The 23,279-nt window shown below is 39.8% G+C and overlaps 1 protein-coding gene across 3 annotated transcripts in view; it reads right to left on the bottom strand.

Annotated features, from left to right (window-relative positions):
• MRTFB (myocardin related transcription factor B) overlaps positions 1-23,279 on the bottom strand; it is a 66,145-nt gene that overhangs the window by 37,791 nt on the left and 5,075 nt on the right. For 2 of the 3 annotated variants that reach the window (XM_039731861.1, XM_039731863.1), the window contains exon 3: positions 10,873-11,046. In XM_039731861.1, coding sequence (XP_039587795.1) covers positions 10,873-11,026 — 154 coding nt within the window. In that variant the 5' untranslated portion in view covers positions 11,027-11,046. Of the gene's footprint in view, positions 1-353; positions 509-10,872; positions 11,047-23,279 lie in introns of those variants that run through there. The other variant, XM_039731862.1, reaches the window with a different exon arrangement.

Genomic DNA, 23,279 nt, shown 5'->3' with positions numbered 1-23,279 from the left:
TTTATTTCATTATATTTATTTCAATAGAGACATTTTGAAGCACTGTGTGCAATATTTACAGGACAACTTCAGAGTCCTTCATTAATTCAGCACTAAATGATACCCTGAAAAGACTACTTGATTGCTCATTTCTCTTCATACTACAATTCCTATCAAGCTATCATCATCGTTATTTTAATAGTCTCAGGTAAAATTTCAATTCAGCTTTTAGAGGGTTTTTTTCACAGGGAAAACAGTACCTCATTTAATGTACAAAAACTCTTCCTGACCTAGAGCATTACACGAGGCACGCTGTGAACTGACTGTGCCCAGGACTCCTGCATTCTCTGTCCCCCAACCAGCAAGTGACTGACCTTCCTTGAGACTTTTCTGGCTGTTCACCTCAAGGCATTCCTTCTCCTTCAGCGGCTTGAGATCCCCTGCAGGTAAGATCTCGGAAAAGCCCTGCTGCTGTTTCTTGGAGCTATCGATCATGGTGGGAATCCTTTAGAATGGCAACATCCAGCACCGAAAAAAGGCAGGCCGCAGTGGGCAGCGGTGCAGCGCGCTCCGCGCGGGGCCCCGCGGACCCTACGGCAGCAGCCGGGGCATTGCCGCGCCGCCCATGCCGCTGCCCCGACCGCTCCCCTCGGCTCGGCTCGGCTCAGCCCGGCTCGGCTCAGCCCACCCCGGCCCCGCTCGGTTGGCTGTGCCGCTCCCAGCCCGCAGCCCACTGCCGGCGCGGGCACCCAGCATGTGAAGCACAAGTGGCAGAGCCCGCCTCTCCTCCCCGGCAGACACTCCCCCCGCGCCTGCAGTTACGCTCGCTTCCTCTGCACATTGGTGTTTCAGTGTGCAGCTCGGTGGTCAATCATCTGACAAAGAATGAGTCAAGCGGTTAAAAATAAATCCAGCAGTTGCTGGAGAGCATTCGCTGATACCTAAGACAAACTGCTGCCGAGGTCTCGCTCCCTTTGCCCCCTTCCTTCTCCCTGCCCCCACTCCTCGGAACACTGCTGCAGGCAGCAGAAATATTTCATCTTTGCCTGACCGGCACATTCATTCCTCATTAAGTTTCACCAGTAAACAAAGCTGCCCAGCGGCATTTGAAAAAGTTATAGTTATGTTAAGGAATCTTCCCACCCACCCAACCCCAGGTCTGGTTCCAGAGACATTCATCTAGCAGAGGTAACTGGGAAAACCAGTGATTATTTCCATGCCTTTCCCTGCAGTATGAGAGCCTCTGTTCCTTGTTGTAAATATGTGAGCCCCGAGTACTTTATTATTTTCCTTTTTGCATTAGTTACACATCTCATTATTCCCAACAGTTTCAGGAGTATTTCCTCCCACAGCTTCTGATCTGCCATTCTCTGCAGCATATCCCATTTATCTTACATGAGTCATCAACTTCAGTGTCAACCTGGAAGATTTCAGGGAAATGGATCCCCTCTAATTACCTGGCATTGGCCGTAAGGGAACAGCAGACGAGTCTGCATTTAATTTCCTGTACTTAGAGAAAAGAAACTATACATAATGTTAAAGAGTCTCTACATGTCAACTAGGAACTCTGGCAGGTGTATTTTCCCTTCCCTTTGGCCTAAAGATGCTATCATTGCACACATTTTGCACGCCTCTACTTTGTATTTTAAATCCTTCAACCTGAAATTCTAAAGGACACCTCCATTCAGATAAAGTGTTTCACTTCCACAGAATCAGATTTGAAAATATCTATATTTTCTATCTATATACAGAATTTTTAAAATCTTTTCCTCTTTGGATCTTTCAACAAGACAGTCCCTGGGCACTTCTGTTCACCGTGACAGCGCGCTCGCAGGGCAGGTGCCAGCTCAGGGTGAGGCTGCCTGGCCCTGCCAGCAGGATTTGGAAACCTCTCCTGTTTCCCTGCTGCTGGGAGAAGGGAGACCTAGATCTGCTCAGAGCTGCAGACTCCAAGGAGGTGTGAGCTCACCAGGCTTCAGCAACCTCTTGACATGTAAGGAGCTGACAATACAGGCAAAAAACTCTTTGCAGCATGAATGATTTGAGGCCACTCTCCCAGCCTAAAAATCAGTTGTCTGCACATCATTTGTACAAAAATTATCAGCTTAAATTATGTTCTGCTTAAATACAAGTTGCAGACTATTCCAATACATTTCCTTTTGCAGTGATTTTTACTGAACACAAGGAAAAAATACTGTGGAAAAGCTCCTTCATAAATCAAGTTAACTTCCTCACTGCCTGCAGCTGAACACTTACTGTGCATAAGAAACAAAACTACTGTTGAGAAAGTCCACACATTCAGAAAATAAAAGCTGAGACAAGCAGAATACAAACACATACTGCTTAAACTTAAACACACATTAACTCTGACACAGTCAATAAACAGAATATTACACACATTTTTCTTGTACCAAGAGAGAATTGTTTGGATGGATGGATGGATGAATTATATTCTAACAGTGTAACAATACATAACAGCACAAATTGTTTTATGAAAAGGGTACAGTGCACTTCACACACTCTGATTTCCCAATTATTCAGAAAACAGTATTTTGAAATTTAAAAAATTTCATGCTCTAATGAGGAAATGTGTAATTAAAGAAGCCAGAGTAAGGCATTTTTCTTCAAACACCATATTTCTGAAGGAAGTTCTATCCATTCCTATCCCTTTATAGTGCTTTATATAAATTGAGAGTGCCCAGTGCTCAGGTGAAAGCTGACCACAGTAACAGCAGCTGGGGGGAGCAGCTCAAGCCTTCAGGAGCATTTCTCTGGTTCAGAGAGATGAGTTTAGCCAGGAGTGCAATCCACTCCTCCCCCTTTCCAAGGGTAGCCACCCCACAGCACATCAATGTGCTTATGCTTCAGCTACTTGAACTTATACCTCACATTTTGCTTCAATTTCACCTCTTAGTTCAATACAAGCTTAACACAGAGATGACAATTTTAGATCTTTAAGAAGTCTGATCAAAATCTAAACAGTAACATGTAAAATCTTTAGTAAGAAAAGCAGGAATTATAGAATTTATGAAAAATAAGAATGAGGAAATTCTTGTACAGATTAGGAGAGATGAAAGGTCAAAATGATGCTGTGTATTTTTCATGTAACCAAATACTGCCATTGCCAATAAATGCTACACAATATGGAATAGCTGGGTGAGGGCAGACATAACAAATGAAGACAAAGAAAAGATGCATTTGAAGAAGGAAATAGTTCTGCTCCAGACTCAATTATACTATGAATATGGAGATTATCTGGATATTCTGCTCAGGACTAAGTTTCTCTTAAATCCTTGCATGAAGAATAACATTTATCTCCCACATCATAAAAGAATATTCCTATTCCAACAACCTTTTCTTTTCCCAGCAGTCTTGAATATACCTTAATCCAAGCTCAACTGATACCTTGGTTTTGCTGGTTATTCGAGTGTGCAACAATATAGCTCTTTTGTAATTTGTAACTCCTCTACAACAGTTTACATCCCTTCTTACCTGTGACTGCTAAAGCACCACAAGGACTCCTCAGATTTACTCATGCACTTTCAAATCTGATGGTAATTTTTAAAGCTCTTATGAAATAGTAGAAATTCTGTCATTATTAGAACCACTACCCCCACACTGATACATTGAACACACTGCCTATGTTTGGGCAGCATCTGCCTTGAAGATTGTTTTGACAGATAAAAACTGCTTTGTATTTCAGTTACTTTTGTTGTTGGTTTTAAAGGACCCTAATTCCACATTTCTCTGAAAGAAATTGTGACTTTACAGGTGGGAACTTAATACCTTCCCATTCAAATCACCCATTTTGGCCTACCCCAAAAATCCTCTAGAGTAAGTATTAGTGAAACAATAGCAATGTGTTTGTTCCTTGATGACTCTTCATTTCAGCAGTAATACAGTTAATAGAACAACCCCTAAATTACACAATATAGATTAGGGGCAGAAAAAGCTTGGGATCTTACAACTCCACTCAGAGTTTGAAATGATTTTGTGATCAGTGTTTGAAAGTGAGCTGGAATTTGGATTGTCATTTGAAATTGACAGCATTGTTAAAAACAGGCAGAAAACTTTTTCAAATTGCAAATTTTTCATCTTCTCTTTCTGCTGCTGACTATTTAAATAGAGATTGTTTAGTAATAGAGAGAACTATTCATTTCCAAACTAAACATTGGACATAAAACCTCTGCAATTTGAGCATGTACCTGTTTCAAATGAGCTGTTTTTAACATTACAAATAGCAAAATGAAACTGAGAATCACAGAGAAACCTATAATGACCTAGAAACAAAACTTGAGGCTGAGAGACTGGTTTCCATCAAACAACAAAACCAAAGTATCTCTCTCAGCTGAAAGAAAATCTTAAATCCTGAATGCTGTATTTTTCAGTTACAGGTTTGAACTCTGTTACAAACAGCATTAGTGTGTCCAAATCAGAAGATGAAGTAAAAGACACACAACAAGCTCCTGGTTTCAGTGAAAATGAAATCTGTTAGAACTTGCATTATTTTCAGAGGGCAGAAGTACCTCTCATTTGAATTTCAATTAAAGTTGAATATATTGCATAAGAGTGGCTGAAATGAATAAAAAGGCCTCAGAATGGAACATTTCTGTCTGTTTCACAAACCAGAATCTCATTTTAAGAGCAACGTATTGCACAAGTTTTTCACAAATGTTTGCTTTACATTTAAGGTCATCAGTGCTTGTTCCTTCCATTCTTCTGCAGCAGACTCCAAGTGTTCTGCCAACCTTCAGCCCACAGCAGAAGTGTTATTTAAAAAGTGGAAGTGTCTAGTAGATATTAACCAAAATTCCAAAGTACAGGAGTACATGCAGCCCCACGGTACCTCCCCAGTGCCTGCCTGCCCATCACAACAAACCCTTATCAGGGTGAGCATCAGGGATGTGCTGAGTGACATCACTGACTGGGAGCTGCTTCACAACCTTATTAAACACCAAGTAACTAAGCAACAATTGCTTTAACAGTACATTCCAACTCTTCCCATCATATGGAACTCATTCCTTTGCAATCCCATCAAAAAGAAAAACAAAACCTAACCAAATGCCCTGGGGTGTTTAAACTCTTTCACTACCACAATAACATTTTCAAGTGGGAAAAAAGCCTAATTACTCAAATATCTATTTCACCTTGGCTTTACATACACCTTGATGAATATCTCAGTGCTTTATACTGTATTAGGATAATCTAGCTCTCGATCTCAATAATAATTTCTTCACATAGGAAAATAGTGCTCTAACTACACAAACTAAGGCTTCAGTTTACATAACCCCAATTATAATATATTCTATTACTTCTATAAACATGAAGAACATTACTTCAAATTATTAATGAAGGGGAATTGTTTTGGGGGTGTTCTGTTCTGCATATATTCTCCACCACTGTGGCAAAAAAGACCCAAACAAGACAAATAATGGTCACCATCTACCTCAGTCACCCTTCCCAGAAAAATACCAAATGCTTACAGTGATGTCAAATTTATAAGTCTGCATGTTCTTCTACTCCCACTAAAACCCACACAAACTCCTTTTAAGGGAGGACATATGTTGGCAGTGTTCACTGCTTAAATGAAAACTATCTTCCATTTGGTCTTACCCGTATAGACATCTAAATTAATACATGTTTTTAAATGTGTATATAGAGTACATAAAAATGTGCATTTTTGTGTATGTTTAACTATACAAATCTACGTTTAACTGCATATATATATATCCTGTAGAGGACAATATTTAGTCATCCACTGTGGTACCTCTGATTTGCAAAAGTTGCATATAATAAGTGCTGCATACCAATTACCAGTTCTGTTTGCTCCATGTTACCTTCTTGTAGTGACTCTGTCACAAACTGACACTTCAACGACAACATTTGCAGTTAGGACTTAGTTCTAACAAATTTAAACAATTATACAGTGGAATTTAAAATTAACATTCTTTTCTAGCTATGCATTTAGTTGTGCACAAGGAATTTCAAGAGAAAAGGTCAGAATAAGACAGTTTGATCAAGTGATCTCTTTAAAGGAAAACATGCTTTCTGTATCTCCTGTAATCACTCAAATGCCAGGCCCTCAAACAGGATTTCACATATACCAGATGCCTTCAATTGAGTCAGTCACAGGTCATGTCTCCTGCGTTAATCTCTTCACAATAAGCAGATAATTAAAAAAATAATATCTATAAATCAAACTAAAATGATGGAATGTTTGTTTAGAAGTTTACCAGATGGAATGACCCTGCTGGAATTCTTTCATGTAGCCTGTGAAAATGTCAGAATATATTCCATTTAAGAGGTCACAGTCCCTAGAGATCTCTGAGTTTTGGCTTCTATGTCTTTTCACATGCTTTAATATTTGAAAATTGTTCCTTGTAGACACTGACTGATGGCCTGGGAATGCTAGGATTGTGGGAACTGGCAGTACCAATGACAGAGACAGACTTACTGGGAAATCAGTACCTACTCAGTTTGCGCTCTCCTCTCGAACAGATAGGATGGCATTCAAATATTTACAGGGAGACCGAGGGACTTCTGGTTTTTCTACTGACATGTTAAAAAACCAAACAAAACCCCAAAAACAAACTCCCCCCAAAAACAGAGCACCACCAAAAAACCGAAGCATAAAGACAAATATATATTAATTACAATATGCTGCATGTTTTTAGAAAATATTATTTAATAGAATATTTGCAATGGATGTTCCATGGGCTATTAAAACCTTAAGGGAAAGACAAGCCCCAGAATCACTGAAGCTGGCAGCAGCCTCTTGAGATCCCCTGGCCCAAGTCCTGCTGGAGCAGGGTCAGCTGGAACAGGCTTGCCCAGAACAGTGCCCGGTCTGATTTTTAGTATTTCCATGGGTGGAGATTGCACAGCCTCTCTGGACCACCACACACACATTATTTATGACTACACTATAAATGCACACACACATTTCAACTGTAAGCTTACAGAAATTGTGCACTTCTTTATCTAGATAGGCCTTTCAGGATACACTTCCTTTGAGGTCTGGTTTGTGGGGGATTTTTATGTTTGGTTTGTTGATGTTATTGTTGGTGGTGGTGCTGTTAATAAGAATATCTGCATGCTGTTTTCCAGATCTCATTGCTTTCAGTGATTATGAAACTGCTGAATTTAAGATGATTTTCAATTATATCCCATGCCAAGCTATTACTTTAATCAGAACTAAGTTTTCCATTTGTTGTTCTCTAGTCTTTCCACTAGCCATCTCTTCTACACTGTGTCTCTCCAACTTCTCTCAAGAAAATAAATTCTAAGCACAGTGATCTACCTATGTATCATTACAAAAGGAAAAAACACACCTAATCACTGATCTTAGAGCAGTGGAGAAAAACTTGTCATAGAGAGATGCAAGAACAATGTCCCAAATCTCACCTGATTCCCTAATATCCAATTTGCAGTTCAAATCTATTAATTGCACAGAGGATTGAGAATTTGTTCAGAGGCCATAAAACCATGCCAAGAATGCACGTTACCAGTGCTACATACTGAGGGAGTGGAAGATAAGAGATAACAGGCAAACTAATATACCACAACTCTTAGATGCCAGAAAAAATCCCTTGGATCATCAAATTTATTTAAATAATACCATTAGGTTAAGTGGGATGTGGATTTCATTCAGTTATTTTAAGAACTGTGTCTCCCAGCTGACTCGACTGGTCCCTTAGGAGGACTCAATATACACATTTGGAGTATTTGTTTTTGTTTGGGTTTGTGTTGGGTTTTGTGTGTGTGTGCATGTGTGTGTGCTCCATCTTCCCCTGAATTCTCCACAGTATCCCACAAGCTCTCCAACTCCACAGGAAGCTGCAAATCTCACCTGACCTTTGGTGCCTCAGGGTCCCTGCTCCTGAGTGTCCCTGTTCTCACACAGCCAGAGGCACTGCTTTCTCCTAATTGAGATTTTACCAGTCCTGCTTTTACTTTAAGATGTTTATTGTCCCAAGGCTTTTTTCCTACAAAATATCCAAGACTCTTGGTTGTTCTCCCAGAATTAGCTCAATTCTGGTGGAGAACAGTTGCTGCCAGCCATGGGAGGCACAGCACCACCTTCTCTGTCCTCCTCCAGTTCATGATGCACAGGCAGAGGCAATCCCATTCTTGTGCTGGCTGTGAGTTTGGAGGAGCAGACACCTCAGAGCCCCCACTGCCTGGAACAGAACTGCCTCTCACACCACACAGAGGGCAGGGAATGGGCACATTCCCCTTCTGACGGGATTTATGGCCAAATGCAGAGCTGAAGGGCAGTCAATGGCCCAGACAGGTGCCAGCCACTTATCCACTCATTTTACAAGAATATAACCAGGCTCCCACCCTGTGGATGACAACTGCACAAGAGCAACTTACATGTCTCTTTTTCAGAAACTAGCGGCCACTGTCACAAGAAGAGTTTGGCACAATGAGATAGTCCAGGAAGCCACTGCAGAGCCAAGAGAGGCTGCTGTAACACACAAGCTAGGAGCTTTCTGTTTTACATGTTCCTGGAAATAATGACTGCATGGCTCCTCAGACCCAGCCCTTCAGAGCTCCCTCTTCCAGCCAAAGTGGCATGCTCACCGGTTCTGGAAAAGTATTAATTCAGCATGCAAAAAGCTCTGGTCATGCACTCCCTCCTTTTATTGATGGTATCTACATCGCAATCCCTTCCCATCACTTGGCTCTGAAACAGCAGGTTGGAAAGCTGCAGGCAGCATCATTCCCATCCACCCTCCTGCTGTCAGCAGCAGACAGCCTATCCTTCCCTCCCTTGCCACCTCCTGGCTCTCAGACAGAAGCTCATGAAACTGTGGCGCAGTGTGTGGGCAGCACATTGTTCTGACTGGTACTTGGGCCGTGCCACGCTGCTGCTACTCTTGTCTGCCTTCCTCCACCACAGCCCAACTCAACACCCAGGCATCAGTCTCCTCCCTCCTGCTTCCAAAGAGCCTCATCCATGTCACTTTTCCCTCAAGCTGTCCTTCCTAAGGACACAGCATCTTGCCTAAAAAGCACATACTGGACCCAACCTGGCATCCTTCAGGCAGGGATGCAAATGCAGAGCCTGTTTCCCAAACTCCATGTATGTGAGCAGGCCCACTGCCCATGACAGGGACTGTACAGCCACGGCTGTCAGGAGACTGCCAGAACCACAGACACATCTCTGTCATCACTCAGGAGGTGACAAGTGTGAAGAGCAGAACCAATGAAATAAGAACTTTTGCTGCTTTTTAGCAAGTGGAGCAAGAGTTGGCCTCCAGAGAACAGGCATGGAAAACCACTGCAATACACAGGGCACATGCTTACATGATCAACGCAATGTATGTACTGCCTAATTTAATTATCCAGAAAGATGCAGACTAATGAGAACCTGAAATTAGTTTCATTAGCAATACAGTATTGCCCACAGCCATGAACTTGAAAACAGCTCAAATGAAATAGGAGAGCCTTAAAATTATGACAGTCCAGGAGACTGACATACAACATCCACCTCCCAAAATTATCCACTTGTCTTTGTTCAGGGAGTAAATATATGCATGTAATAAGTGACTAGAAAATCTTAAGCTCCTAATGCACTCCAACTGTTTTGTTATTGATCCTCTGCTGGAAGTTAAAACCTCTTTGACAGAGTTGGCACAGCATATAAATGTTCCTTTGTAAACTCAAGGGACAATAATTCCACTGGAGCTTAAGCTAACCATGAGAATTTGCAGCAAACCCACCGAGCTCTGCCCACCCCAACTCTTACTCCTGCTTTGCTCTGTGACTGGGATCCCTGGGGCAGAGGGCAGGGGAGAGGAGGAAAATGTGAAAAAGGAGAAGGTAGTAACAGCTCCAGTGACTGCTGGCTCACGCAGGCATGCTGTGATTACCTCCATGGTAAACAAAACCAAACCAGAGCAGAAGCCTCCTACCCTTGCAGTGACATTGGAAAAGCTGGAAACACAATTTCTGTACTAACTTGTGCAAGTCAGCTTAACAACACTGCAGAACAACACTAGAACAGTTCAGCCTCCTAATGGACTACTGCCAAAAGAGTCATTCAAGTAAACAAAAGGTTTAAAGGATCACTACCAGAGCTCACAGTAAGCATAATGCTTCCTGCATAAAAATATCCTACCAAAAAAATACCCTTAAACATTTCAGAATTTTTTTAAGTGCCACTGTATTTCTGTGACTGACATATCTTATTGTTATAGATTTTATAAAGTAGTGACATGCTAAAATACTCTTGCAAATACCCAATTTTTGATAAAAAGTAAAAATATTAAATTACTACAACTACTTTAAATGCAAATCCATCAAGTTCAAAGTTCACTTTTACAAATTTGCTTCTTTCATCATTTCTACAAAAAATTGTTCCTAAACCAAATTAAGCAAACTTACTAAATCTGAACTTAGAGATGAGCAATAGTTTGGCTGCTCCTGGAGGTTTGACAGGACACAGATACCTACCTCATCCATTTTACAGGAAACTAAGAAACAACATATTTTCCAGAAGTATTCTAATATTGAATTAAAATTTGTAGGCTAGAACGCAAAACATTAATTATGTATTATTTATACAGCAAAACCCCATTATTGAAAATTATCCCTTTTTGTCTGATAATAATACAACTCTCAAAAATATTTCATCAATACTTGTAGTATACGCCAGCTGCAGTTTTAAAACGAAAACTTAGCTTTTAAACTAAAACTTAAAAATCTCCTCAACTCCATCCTAGGTTCCAGAGTGCCTGCTCTGCTCCAAGAGCTGCCCTGGCGGCTGAAGCTCCCGGGACCGACTTCCCAACATCCCGCAGCACCTGGACGTGGCAGGAGCGGCCAGGAGAGTCCCTGGCGGCCGCGGCCCGGTCCCCCCCGCTCCCCGGTCACGGTGTCACTCACCATTCTTGCGCTCGGTGAGGGGCGGCAGGCAGGGCCCGGGCTGCAGCGACAGCCCCCGCAGCTCGTGCGCCACGGCCTCGCTGTGCGGGCTGGGCGCCAGCCGCGCCGGGGGCCCGGGCTCGTCCTCGCCGTCCGCCGGCCCCGCGGGCTCCATCCTGGGCACGCCTCGGCGCTCTGCGGAAACAACGCGGCTCCGGTCACTCTGTGCTCCCGCAACACCGACAGACATCACACACGGGCCTGCCCCCGCAGCTGGGCTCTGGGCACATCCTTCGCACGAACAATTCAGCTTTAGAGTTACGGACACTACCTACTGATTTCCCACAAATATTACGGGGTTGGCAAAAATATGGTCAGGGAATGGATTCAGAGGCAATTTAACAGAAAGCAGGGCGGTTTCCCCGCTCACACTGACAAACATCACCCAGTGTAAGCCCCCACGGTGGATGTCCAGGTGTGCCCCACCCTGTGTTCCCACCCGCATATCAGCACAACATCCCTTTTTACAATGGCTTCCATTAGAGAATGCTGAATTAATTTATTGTGCTAACATACAAATTGCTTTTAATATTTTGAAGCCCTGCACAACGCTCCTTCAGATCACAAGTCATTGTCAGTATTTGTACAGGACTTCACACCACCAAAGGACTATATCAGAACTAGTTAATCCTCAGTCTCTCCAGCAAGGAAGACTTTTGGACATGAATACTTTTAAATTAATTTAACTTCACACTAGCTACTTATTGAATAGCTGAAGAAAAGTCCCAATTTACTATGTCCTTCCTTTCTATCATTAGTGTAGTACTTAATCTACAGTAAAGACAGAAGTATGAATTACTGGTACATGCTTTTTATACCTCACAGAACTATCAAGTCTTTAAATGTCAGTAAATCAATATGGACGACAATTAAGTCCTATTCCTGGATTCTTGGAAACTTGAATGATATGAAATATTAACAACTCAAAGATCCACAAAAATGAGGAAATGTCTTATTATTGTGAGATTTTTTGTTAATTTTTAATCATTTTTCTTAAGAAACACAACTGCTTACCATACTCAGCCTTAAACTTTATATTTTCAGGGTGTGTATTCAGAATTTTGAAAGTGCAATATATGTTTCAATGATCAATACCAAATACTTCAAGTGTTAACATGATATTTAAAAAACCAAGATGACAAAAATTATCATGACCATTGAAGAATGGCCTACACAAGGGTAGAGAATGATGTTCTGCAAGTGTGAATTGAAAAATAAGAAATATAAGCAAGTACTGTTTGACTTGATATGCACCTAAATAGAACAATTATCGTTGTTAAGTGCATATTTTTTATTGTTTTCCCTAGTTACCAACTGGAGCTTTAACATTAAATGAAGACATTAACTTACTGTTATGCAAGATTTTTCTTCTTTGTTCTTAGCTTCTAGAAGCATAATTTACTCAGCTCTCACTCGATTTCCTGACATTACACTCTCCTCAAACTCCCACTCACTCATACAAATTAAGTACATTATTAACCAGGCAGGTCTCTTCAGAGCAGAATTTAACTGAAAATTTAGCTGCTTTTCTGTTCATATTCACAGCATTTTATCCACAATTTACTAGCTATGAGTTGCCTTGGAGTCACTTTTCAAAGAGATTAAGCCACGTGAGCTGTATTCATGCTTTCCAACCAGATGAAATTAAAAGAAACACCTACTTTTTCTAAGGCTTAGCATTTGTTATGTGGCAGGTTAGCTTTGACTAATTTTTTTCCCCGTGACAGATAAGTAAACATGCTTTGAATGGAACCAGCTTGACTTTCACCACATCTACAATGCACTGAGGAATTGCTAACATGTCCGTCTCTTAATTTTTGTTTCAGGCATGTACAGAAATGTGGATTTATTGTCCAGATCCAACTGAGAACACAGCATGCAATTAAATGATGTTGATTGCAGCACAGCAGCACAACTCAAAACAAGTTTGACTTCCCACACAAAATGTGCTTGATCTGTGGTTTGAACATTAATAGATCAGGTTGGAAGGGACCTTCTGGAGGTCATCTAGTCCATCCCCCTGCCTCATGGGATTACCAGCTCTCAGGAACTTGCCTTGTCAGCTTCTGAAAATCTCCAAAGCAGCTGATTTCACCACCTCTGGGTAGCCTCAGTATGAATGCTCTGCCCGCCTGGCTCACACAGAATTTCTTCTCCTGCTGACCATGACTCTCAGGACCCCATTTTCACTGTGGTTTCACACAGTATGTGAATGTCATCATTAGGAAACCTCTAAATCCAAAGTTCTCCAGTGCAGAACTCTAACCCTGATTTTAAACTTTCCAATTCACAGTAAAGTCCCAGATACTGCATCTCCCTTTTCCTAAATCTTTTAGATAGGCTGCTAAAAACCCGGGTATGTTCTCAAATGATCCTTTAACTCTAGAACAACCCTACTGCTATGCTGCTACATAATCTTTGAACAAAAGACACTCTAGAATTCCCAGAAAGTTTGAATTCCTCGAATTCTTTACCCATATCTCAAATCACATTTTGCTCTCATTTCTTTTTGTTATTACTTATGAACTGCTGCTGTATCAGACTACAGAAATATTTCTGAGCTAAGAACAACAAATTCTCTTAACCTTCCCCAAAAAGGAAAACACACATCCCCACCCAACATTTCCAGGGTTTTTTTGTAGGGGGAAAAAAAAATCAATGACCTACATCATGAACATCTGGCATAGATACACCAGGATTCTTACAGCTCCTTACTGAATAAATGAACAGAACTTCTAAAAAGTATTATAAAGATGACAAATTGAAGACTTGCAGTAATAAAGTATAAACAATTAATTTGATTCTTATATCTTGTTTTATTAGAATCTAATAAAGAATTCATTCAGCTGTTCAACTTTCTGAAGACAACTCCTGAACTTGGCATCCATGATATTAATAGTTTGTCTTTGGCATAAGGTTTTCCTTATAGCTTGAGAAAATTAATTTAGGAATTTAAAAATAACTTGAATAAATATATTGACAAACACACAATAAATAAATTAGGACAAAAGACATCTGCAAACATCTCTGTAAACGTATTTTCACACTGCTGCATGTCTGATAATAAACCATTACCATTTTCTAGCACATTCATTTTAACTGCTCCAGATGAATACAACTGCTTTAGCACCAGGTGCAGCAGCATTTACTTCACATAAAACTCAATTAAAGATATGCAGAATGTCTCCCATCTATTTTCAATCATCAAAAGCCATTTCATTCTGATGTTTCTAATATAACCAATTGTTTGTACATCAACAATTCAAACACTAAAATGAGCAGTAGAAAACATTTGTTCACCTTGTTCAAAATCAAACCCTGTACAATAAACACTTTATCCAGTAACCATGTGCAAAACTGAGAAACCTCTGATTTAGAATATAAAGCCCATTATACTCTCACATTTCATACTAAAGATAATTTGCCTCCCCTTCTCATTTGTTTGAAGCTTCCTGAATTCCAAAGAATTATTCCAGATTTGCCATCTGCACTTACAGAGGGTAATCATTATCTGTGTAACCCTGAATTGAAGCAGACCTATACACAAAGTATATTAATAACATAACTGAAACTCAACAGTTAAAACGTGTACAGCAAAACACAATTTAAAAAAATCCATTCTGCTAAAGTTTCAATATTCTACTTAACATAATCCTTTTATAGCAGGCTGATCTGACAAAAATCAGTTGTCACTCAGGGGGTTTCTGCTTCCTTCCTTGCAAGTAAGACACCTGAAGTTAAAGTTGTGTGAGCCATCACTCTGCTAGGTATGAAAACAATTTCTGCTTATGAACTGTTGGAAAGCATAATACCAACTTACTTCCAAAAACTAAAAATCACATTATTCAATTGTTCCAATAGTCCTAAATGATTACAGGTAGCTGGTTTAGTTCTTTTTTAACACAGAATTCAGCAAAATGTTTAAGAGTAGTAAAGTGAAAACTAGAAAAAAAATTATTTTCCTACTTAGCCTTTAGAATACATTATCAAAATAGAATCTGCACCAGCACTGCTAGGAGCTTCGGTTCACATTTCCCTGACAAGTACACAGGAACAGTGTTCCAGCACTGCCAAACCAGAACTCCTGTACAATGTATGAGCCTTATGTAAGTGTTCTCACAGATTGTAGGTGGTTGCTATCTTCTTTACTGCTGAAGACAAACGCTCCTTTTATTTTTAAACATTTTATCTTCAAAAGACAAAATGCATTTCCTTGGAAAAATCTTATAATCTTATACTTCCCTGCTACTTGAGACACCAGAACTGGTATTTTATTTGGCACAAGCTCTGAAATTTGGATGACGCTTCAGTAGTAAACCAGCTTTTATTTTAGCAATCTGCTGCAAAATAACAGTTCAAGAACGACAATGCATTCAAGCTTTGGCCAAGTCAACTGGCTGACATTAACACTGCTCACTCACCCACACCTTCAAGAAACCTGGGTCACTGTACCCAGTACATTATTGAATTAACATATCATCAGATATTAGCAATATCAGCTCCAGGATTTACAGAATCATGGTGTGAACATGAGCACTCAGTTTCTCCATTTATAAAACTCAGCAAAATTTAAAACTCTAGCAGTTTGTAATACACCAGAATCTTTAGTGAGGAGAATACCCGAAATGTAAAATTTTGGGTTTGCTTCGTTTTTCTTACCTTTTTCTTCAATGTATAAGAAAACACTAAAAAAGATCCTTTAAAAGTGTGAGATCCAGCAGGTTAGCTATCAGCTGCCAAGGCAGGCCATTCCATTAAGCTTTTTGGTCTCCCTGTTAGTGCCTGGAAAGACTTGGTGATCTGTGCAGTGGGAACAGTGGTTTCTGACACTGAGACCAATAAGCACTTTGGGGGCTGTTATAGTTTTAAATATTCCTTCTATTTGAGCAGTGGGCACTAATGACCTGAGAGAATGTGAGCTGTCACAATTTGAGGCTGACCTGGCAATTCCCCTTCCCTTCTCATGAAGAAGGGCAAGGACTGTGCTTTCAGAATGCAGCAGACCCTACCTATGCCTACACAAGCCTACAGCAACCTTCCTTCCTAAGCTACAAATTAGTCCAGTCCAGTGGTCAGACCCTTGGAATGCTCAGTCTCTCCTTTCTCCCAAGGATCAACACACGTCAGGGCTGAACATAAACAAAGTAGTTGGGAACATTCAGCTCACTGAACAGTCCGGGAATTGGAAGCTACGGGAGTCACTTCCCGGAGACAAGCCCCGGGGATGGAACACCCACTCCAAGGAGAGGAAGAGATGCTGGGTTTTAAAGGATGGCTGCTCTCAGCATGCTGCCTATCAGCAAGGGGTAAAGAGAAATACAGAAACAAATCATGGCTTGGCTGCAGTCTCCATCTCCACCAGCTCCTGGAGCAGCCCCAGAGAGGCTGGGCTCCAGAGGGTGACGCTGCTCAGCCCAGCCCAGCAGCAAGGGCTGGGGGCACGAGCCCCGATGGGACAGGCACAGCCTCACCTCTGCTGGGCTGACACCCTTCGTGCAGACACCACCTTACTGCAGCACGGGAACTTCGACATGAAAACTGACATTGAACTACCATACCGAAAGAGAAACTGCAATCTTAGAGTTAAAACACAGTGTCGATAAACTTAATTAATTAAGTTTTGTGATCAAACACAGGGCAATAAGGATTTAAATCATACAGCTATTTTTATGAAGGTAATTATACAAAAGCAGAAAAAGATGAGAAATATCAGCAGCTGACTAACCATGAGTAATCACCTTGGATTATGCATTATGAAAAACTCACTATTCATTTCTTTAAAAAACAGTGTGCAGAAGTATCTGACAAAACTGAAGTCCTGTCACGCTTCTCACTGTTCCAGTACCTGGAATAATGTTTCTTCCAGGAGCACAGAGTCCTCCTGGACTGGGCTGGTCAATACTGCAGAAAAATGTCCACTTTTATTAAATAACTGAGATTGAATTTTTGTCACTGTCTACTCTAGGTAAATTAATACCACTGAACAGACACCCAAAAGACCTCCAGAAACTCATTTTACACTTCTGCATATTTTGATGATAATGGTACATTGAGATTCTCTTACTAATTCTTCAGAGGAAGTCTTTAAATCTTAAATCTTTGGACTGATCCAAAAATGAAAAATGAATAAGCTACAGTGGCATTGTCCATGAGGTAACGTATAGATAATTACTTGTACCTGGACAGAGGCTGGGGATGAGTCAGGAGAATCCTGATGATACATTCCCTCCACTGCTACCTCCAGGCAGGAAAAAAAAATCACAGTAATTGGTAATGGGAGCTGAGCCCTGCTAAGTGCAAATCAATTACCCTGCAGTGTGGGGCTGTGAGGAATAAAGGCAGCCTCCCACAGCTCCATTAAAGTGTGGGGAAACTAAAGCCTACCCTGTCGCTGTGCGGGGCCATAGAGATGATTTATCTATTCTTTTCTCACATTACTGCCTTCTCAAACCAACCTGTTCAAACAAGAGTTCGTGAAATCCGGGCTACACATAAACCTTCACTGGAAAGAATCTACCTCACAGCAATGTTGTGAAACTTAGTGTTTAAATACCTTAAGGTTTCATACAAATGTTTTAAGTAGTTGTAAATATTACAACTATCTTCTGTATTCACATTTCGAGGGCTTTAAAATTATAATAATAGAACTTATTCAAAACGCTAAACTTTTTACAAATATTTCAAACATAGAAAGCAAAGGTTCAATATGCACAATAATCATGACTGAAACACAGCCCATATCTTCAGACAGAAGTGATGTTTAAATTGTTTACTGATTATACAAAACTGTCAACTATGCCACCTTCCTTTAAAAAACAGCTGAGAAATTCTGCAGTGTGCACCAAAATCAATAAATCAGTCTGAGGGACTAAACAAAAAGTAAAGTCTAAAATTAGATGCCTCCTAAAGGTAACACTCAGTCAACAACCTCCATTTTTAAGGAGAAGTCTGAACCCCTCTGCTATTCCACCCTGCAAAGAGATGCTCGTCTCCAGAGAACTGTTTAAGACCCAGCATGGAAGCAAACATCCATTAACAAGCCTGATAACCCAGGACAACTTTCAATTTACCTTCTACTGACACAAGGCTTCATAAACAGAAGCCATGCTGTGTTGACCTGCAGTGTTTGCAGCAGAGTTCACAAAGATTTGTGCTGAAAACTCTGAAATCATGAGAGTACAATGATTCATTTCATCTACAACTAAGTCCATGTTCCCTAAGAGCTGCTGCTGAGCACTCAGCAGCAACCAGAATTCTGGCCACAATACCTGAAGTGTAGAAAACATTGACCCATAACTTGTTGTAAGTGAAGGACTTCAGGCAGTCCTCAACAACTTTTTACTTTTAATCACCATATGAGCAGACATAATTTGATTTAATCTCATCTTTTCTGTGGACATTCTTAATAAACAATGCTCCTCTTAAGGCAACGTTAAGTGGTTCAGCTGGTTCCACTTGATTAAATAAATACAAAGCTGTCATAGGACATATCCTCACTAGTTCTATTAAAATAAAGAGCTTCATAAAAATACTTAAAACTAGATAGGCAAAACATGAAGTAGTATCTTGATTACATGTTACTGTACATATGGAAATATGTTATGTGCAAATGGTCAGAAAATCTAAACGTGACATTCCTATTTTTCAGTCTGTGAAGATGATGTTGATTGTCAATATTCTAAATTTGCTTTAATACTCTAATTCAAAAAGCTGACATTAACACTGGCAACAAATGCATTTAGGCTGAGTTTACAAAGCAACACAAGGTTAGTTTTACACCTAAATTTAGCAAGACAAAGAAACCAACCAAACAGGAGCTATCTGCACTAGTGTGGTGTGCAAACTAATGAGGCTCCTAGTTTCTCACCCTCATAAATATCCACATATTTAAAGAATACTTTTTCCAATGAAACATAGTGACATATAACTTCCAAAGCAACTTAACTGAATTCCAATTAGCAAAAATCCCAAAGTTCTTAATTTCAGTTTTAATATGAAGTGATTTGCAGGAGTGTTTGAGTAATTGTGACATCAACTCAGATTAACCTGCTCAAAAGCAAGTTCAGTTCTTCTGGTCTATGACAGAACTTTGTGAAAGGAATTAGTAAGGTCCCATGTGCTCCATGATTTTCTGTGGCCAGCAAACATAACGTGTAGCCAGAAGAATGTAATTGAAGTTTCCAATATAGAAAAAATCAAAACCCAAGTGTTTGTTTTTGTATAATAAACGTATTGGATAGCTCAGACAATAATTAGTAACTTTAATCAATGATTTGGATCATAATCTTTCCCAATTCCTCCATGTGTTCAGAGACCTTGGATAGCCAAAATAGCGGTCCATCTTAAAAATGAATGTTGGTAAAGCTCTTAAGGCACTTCAGGAAAGGTTAGATGACTCCATGATTTCATTTGTTTGCTTGGATACTGCGAGATGTTCCCATTTATGACTAAGCTGCAGGTGCTACTCTGTTTATTTTACTGCCTGCAAACCAAGCCCTTGAATTGAACAAAGCAAGGAAAGCACAAGGATTCAAATCAAAGGAAGGAACTGCAGGACTGCCTCCCATTGAATGTGCTGCTTTCTACATCCTATCAGAAGCAGGACTGAACATTGCACAATCATTTCTAGTAGATAAGATTTCTTGAAAAATCTATATTTTTCTTCTTTTTATATCTACACACTTTACAAAGATTAGCAAAGTTTTATTATTGTAATTATTTTATTATTGTAATATTTGGTGTTAAATTTGTCGTTAAAAATACAATCAACTTCTTTGGACAGAATTTAACATACTATTTACATTCAGCAATAAACTAAGTGCTAATTAGACATTAATTCAAAATAATCTACGTGTAATTAGGGATTACCAGCAACTTCAATTCAGGGGATCTTGCAAAAATCAGAATGATTATGTTTGAGCTGAAATTCAGTGACATGTACAGAAGGTCCTCAATTAAGCAGTCCCTACACACAACCTTAGGAGAGCTAAGAAAATCTCTCTCTCTCAAACCTTCTGCTGCATATTGACTTGGACCAACACAGCTACTTTGAGGTATTAACAATGCAAACAGTAACTTGAATTAGCTCCCATGGAAACCAGTCAACTTGTTAGTCCCAACTTCTGAAAATGAAACTTTTAATATTTAATCTGCTAATGGACAACAGGAAAACTTAGAAGGTGACACATTAATGTTTAATTTAAAAAATATATAAATCAACTTGCAGTACATCTCAAGCAGCAGCTATTTACTGTGCATTCTTTATGTGATTAACACCAAGTGCTTAGAGTTCACCTACGCTATTCTTTCCCGTTTCTTACTTCTCATTCCACATTGTGTTACATGGCCTCATTTTTATACAGCAGTGACAACAGGCCACAATCTGAATGCAATTATATCACTTCTACTAGATTTACACCTTACAGCATCTTCCTAAGAATTAAAGCCGGGGGTTTTTTTAATAGAGACAACAAGGATGCAGACTGAAAGAATGCTGAATTCCATACAGTTCAGCAGGCTTCCAGGAAGAAAAATCCCACAACAAACCACAAAATCCCAGCCCTGAGACTCCTAAACACTGGAAATTAAGCACGAAGATATACCACACACATAGTATTATGACTAACAGCATAATAAATAATTTGATAAAGACAAAAATTACACTCTTCACTTAACAGAAGCCAAATTTTTACTTTTCAAATCAAACACATTTCTTCTAACAAGGAACAGGGTAAGACCACAGGAAGGAATATAACTTATTGCTTCTTTATAAATACAGATCCAAGATCACAACTGATGAAGCCTAATCTCCAGATCAACACCCATATTCTAAAATAATCAGAGAAAGTATGTTATTAGTATGGTGCCTGAAAACTCTGATGTTCCAAACAGTTAATGCTATAATCCACAGTCCATGCCCTCAGTACTTTAAGAACCAATTTCTCACGATCTCCAAAGCTAAAACGAACTTGAATTCCATTTTCCCTACTGAAATGAGCTAAAGACTAATAGGGCAGAAACTCTGGGTCAGGAGAGTTTATGTTGCCTAAGGCCAATTTCAAAGAAGTCTTATCTGTTAAACTATTGTGTTCCAATATTTCATACCACACAAAGCTGCTTGTTTAAAAATAAGTAAGAAATAGATGGTAACATAAAATTGTTTACAGTAGATTACAAATTTCTGCACTTAGCAGCTGTCACACATTTACTTTCTGTAGTTCTTGTAGTTTGAGCAGCACTCAAAATATTTTAAAAAGATACTACAAAGCTTTATTAGAAACTGTTGGAAAATACTGATAATGTGATAAAAAAAAGATATTCATTAAATATAATCTGGTATCAGATATAAATACTGTAGCCAAGGAGTTTTTTCTATTGGTTTATTTTCATTGTTTGTTTTCTAGTGTCAGACCATAGTTAATTTTTCCCCAGATCACTTCAATACCCACTTTCCTAATTTCTATTCCTGTATTCTCTATTTTTTCTATCCTCCATCTACCACTAAATCACCTCAACTGAGCTTTCCCCATCAAAAATGCTCTGTATACCATCCCTCCTTGATAACCTTTTCTTGACCATGTTCCTCAGCCAGCACAAGGCTTGGCTTAGGCTTTCCAAAGTCTACTGCCGACGCCAAGAAGCCAAAGGCAGATGGGAGATGCTGTGGAATTCTCTTCTGCACCACCTGCAGGCCCCAACTGCCCCAGGCATTTGAGGAACAGCTGGTGTAGAACTGTGTCCAAGGGTGTCCTGTGAGTGTGGTTTACTCTGCAGCAAAGGGGAGCAGTCCCAGTGTTTTACCCATCCCCCAGGTCCAGCTGGGGCTGGCTCCACATTCCCACCTGTGCTCCTGCCCACAGCATTCCCAGGACAGCAAAGATGAACTATGGGCCAGAGCAGGTTCTCACCACCTGCATTTCCCCCTTTCCAAGAGATTCCACTTTTCTCTTTTACCAATTTTGCGTGACAAGTTTTTACAATTAGGCTTGTGATGCAGGACCTGGTAAAAGAGTCATCAAATGGTTTAACTGGCAGAACAGAGGAAGGGTGGAACATCTGGCAGAGGAGGGAGGATCTGATTCCAGAAGAAATCAAAAATTACACTCTGTTATTCAAAGAAGCAAAGAAAGTTGGTTAAAACTGTCTAAAGATATAGAGAGAATTATTTAGGGCTTGATTCACATTGGAAGACTTATAATTCCCATAACCATAGAGACAGTTTATATTTTGCAAAAACTGACAGTATTTGCTCAGTACTTTGTAATTGAGCGCTGCTGTATTAGACATTAACACAAAGAAGCATTACTGTAATTAACCCATACAAATTCAGAAATAATAAAGACTGCAAAATAAAGCAGTAACTTCTCTTTAATTATTTACTAGAAAGACCATAAGTGAGCTCTACCCTCATAAACTGGGTATTAAAAACCTTCTGCAGTCCAGACACTGAAAATTAAATTAATGTTGAAAACATTAAGTAGAAAATGGTGAGGTTTCCAGTTGTTCCTATAAACTCCTAACTCATACAGGTTACAAGTCTTTAACAAAAACCTTAAAAATATACTAAGTACAGTTACAAAGAGTATAGCTGTACAAAGAGTACAAATAATATACTGAAAAACATTATCAAAAACATGAGCCAAACATTAACGCTTTTCTTTTTTGGTACCTGACTTAGTTGTACTTTCCATGGACAAATATGTTTAAAATTTTATTTTTAAAGAGGAAATCGTAAAAGAAAATAGTGTACCAAGTGATTTATGATGAAAAAATACACTCGCAAATAGTTTAGAGAGATTTATTAGTCCATTCAAAAACTCCTTAAAAAACACACAAATGGTAGAATTCAGGCCAACCTTAATGAACAGGGAGATCCCCATTAGTTTCTGTATAACCATCTCAGTATATTCAGCAAGTTCCATTCTCAAAATACACCAGTCCTGAGACCTCACCTGCCTGAGCTCCAAGGGAAGATTATAAAAGTACAAACACTCCTTTGCTCTCACACCTCCAGCCACCCATGTACAAGGGAACATGCCTTGTTGGCCAATGCACAATGTACAAGAAGACTGGTAATGCACTTTGCAGCATTCTAAAAACACAACGTGAGATTAAGGGTGACATCAGGTGCTCCCTTAGACAACAGCCAAGTACAACCCCTAATTCCCATCTTCCACTGAACCCCTGCCAATGCAGGACAGCACCTGCACACAGAACTGGGCCTGCAGCAGTGCAGTTCTGTGTGCAGGGGCAGTGAGGACCAGAACTGTAAGGAGACAGCCATCACAGACACTGTCACACACACTGCTCTGCCCGTGTCCCAACACTACTTTCTAAAGCTTTACTAACACGTGGTCCTAAATCATGAA

Source organism: Passer montanus, unplaced genomic scaffold, assembly GCF_014805655.1.
Source record: "Passer montanus isolate IOZ18808 unplaced genomic scaffold, ASM1480565v1 scaffold8, whole genome shotgun sequence".
Taxonomy (NCBI): Eukaryota; Metazoa; Chordata; class Aves; order Passeriformes; family Passeridae; genus Passer; species Passer montanus.
The sequence above is the reverse complement of the archived record's forward strand: the minus strand, read 5'-3'. Positions and strand labels throughout refer to the sequence as shown.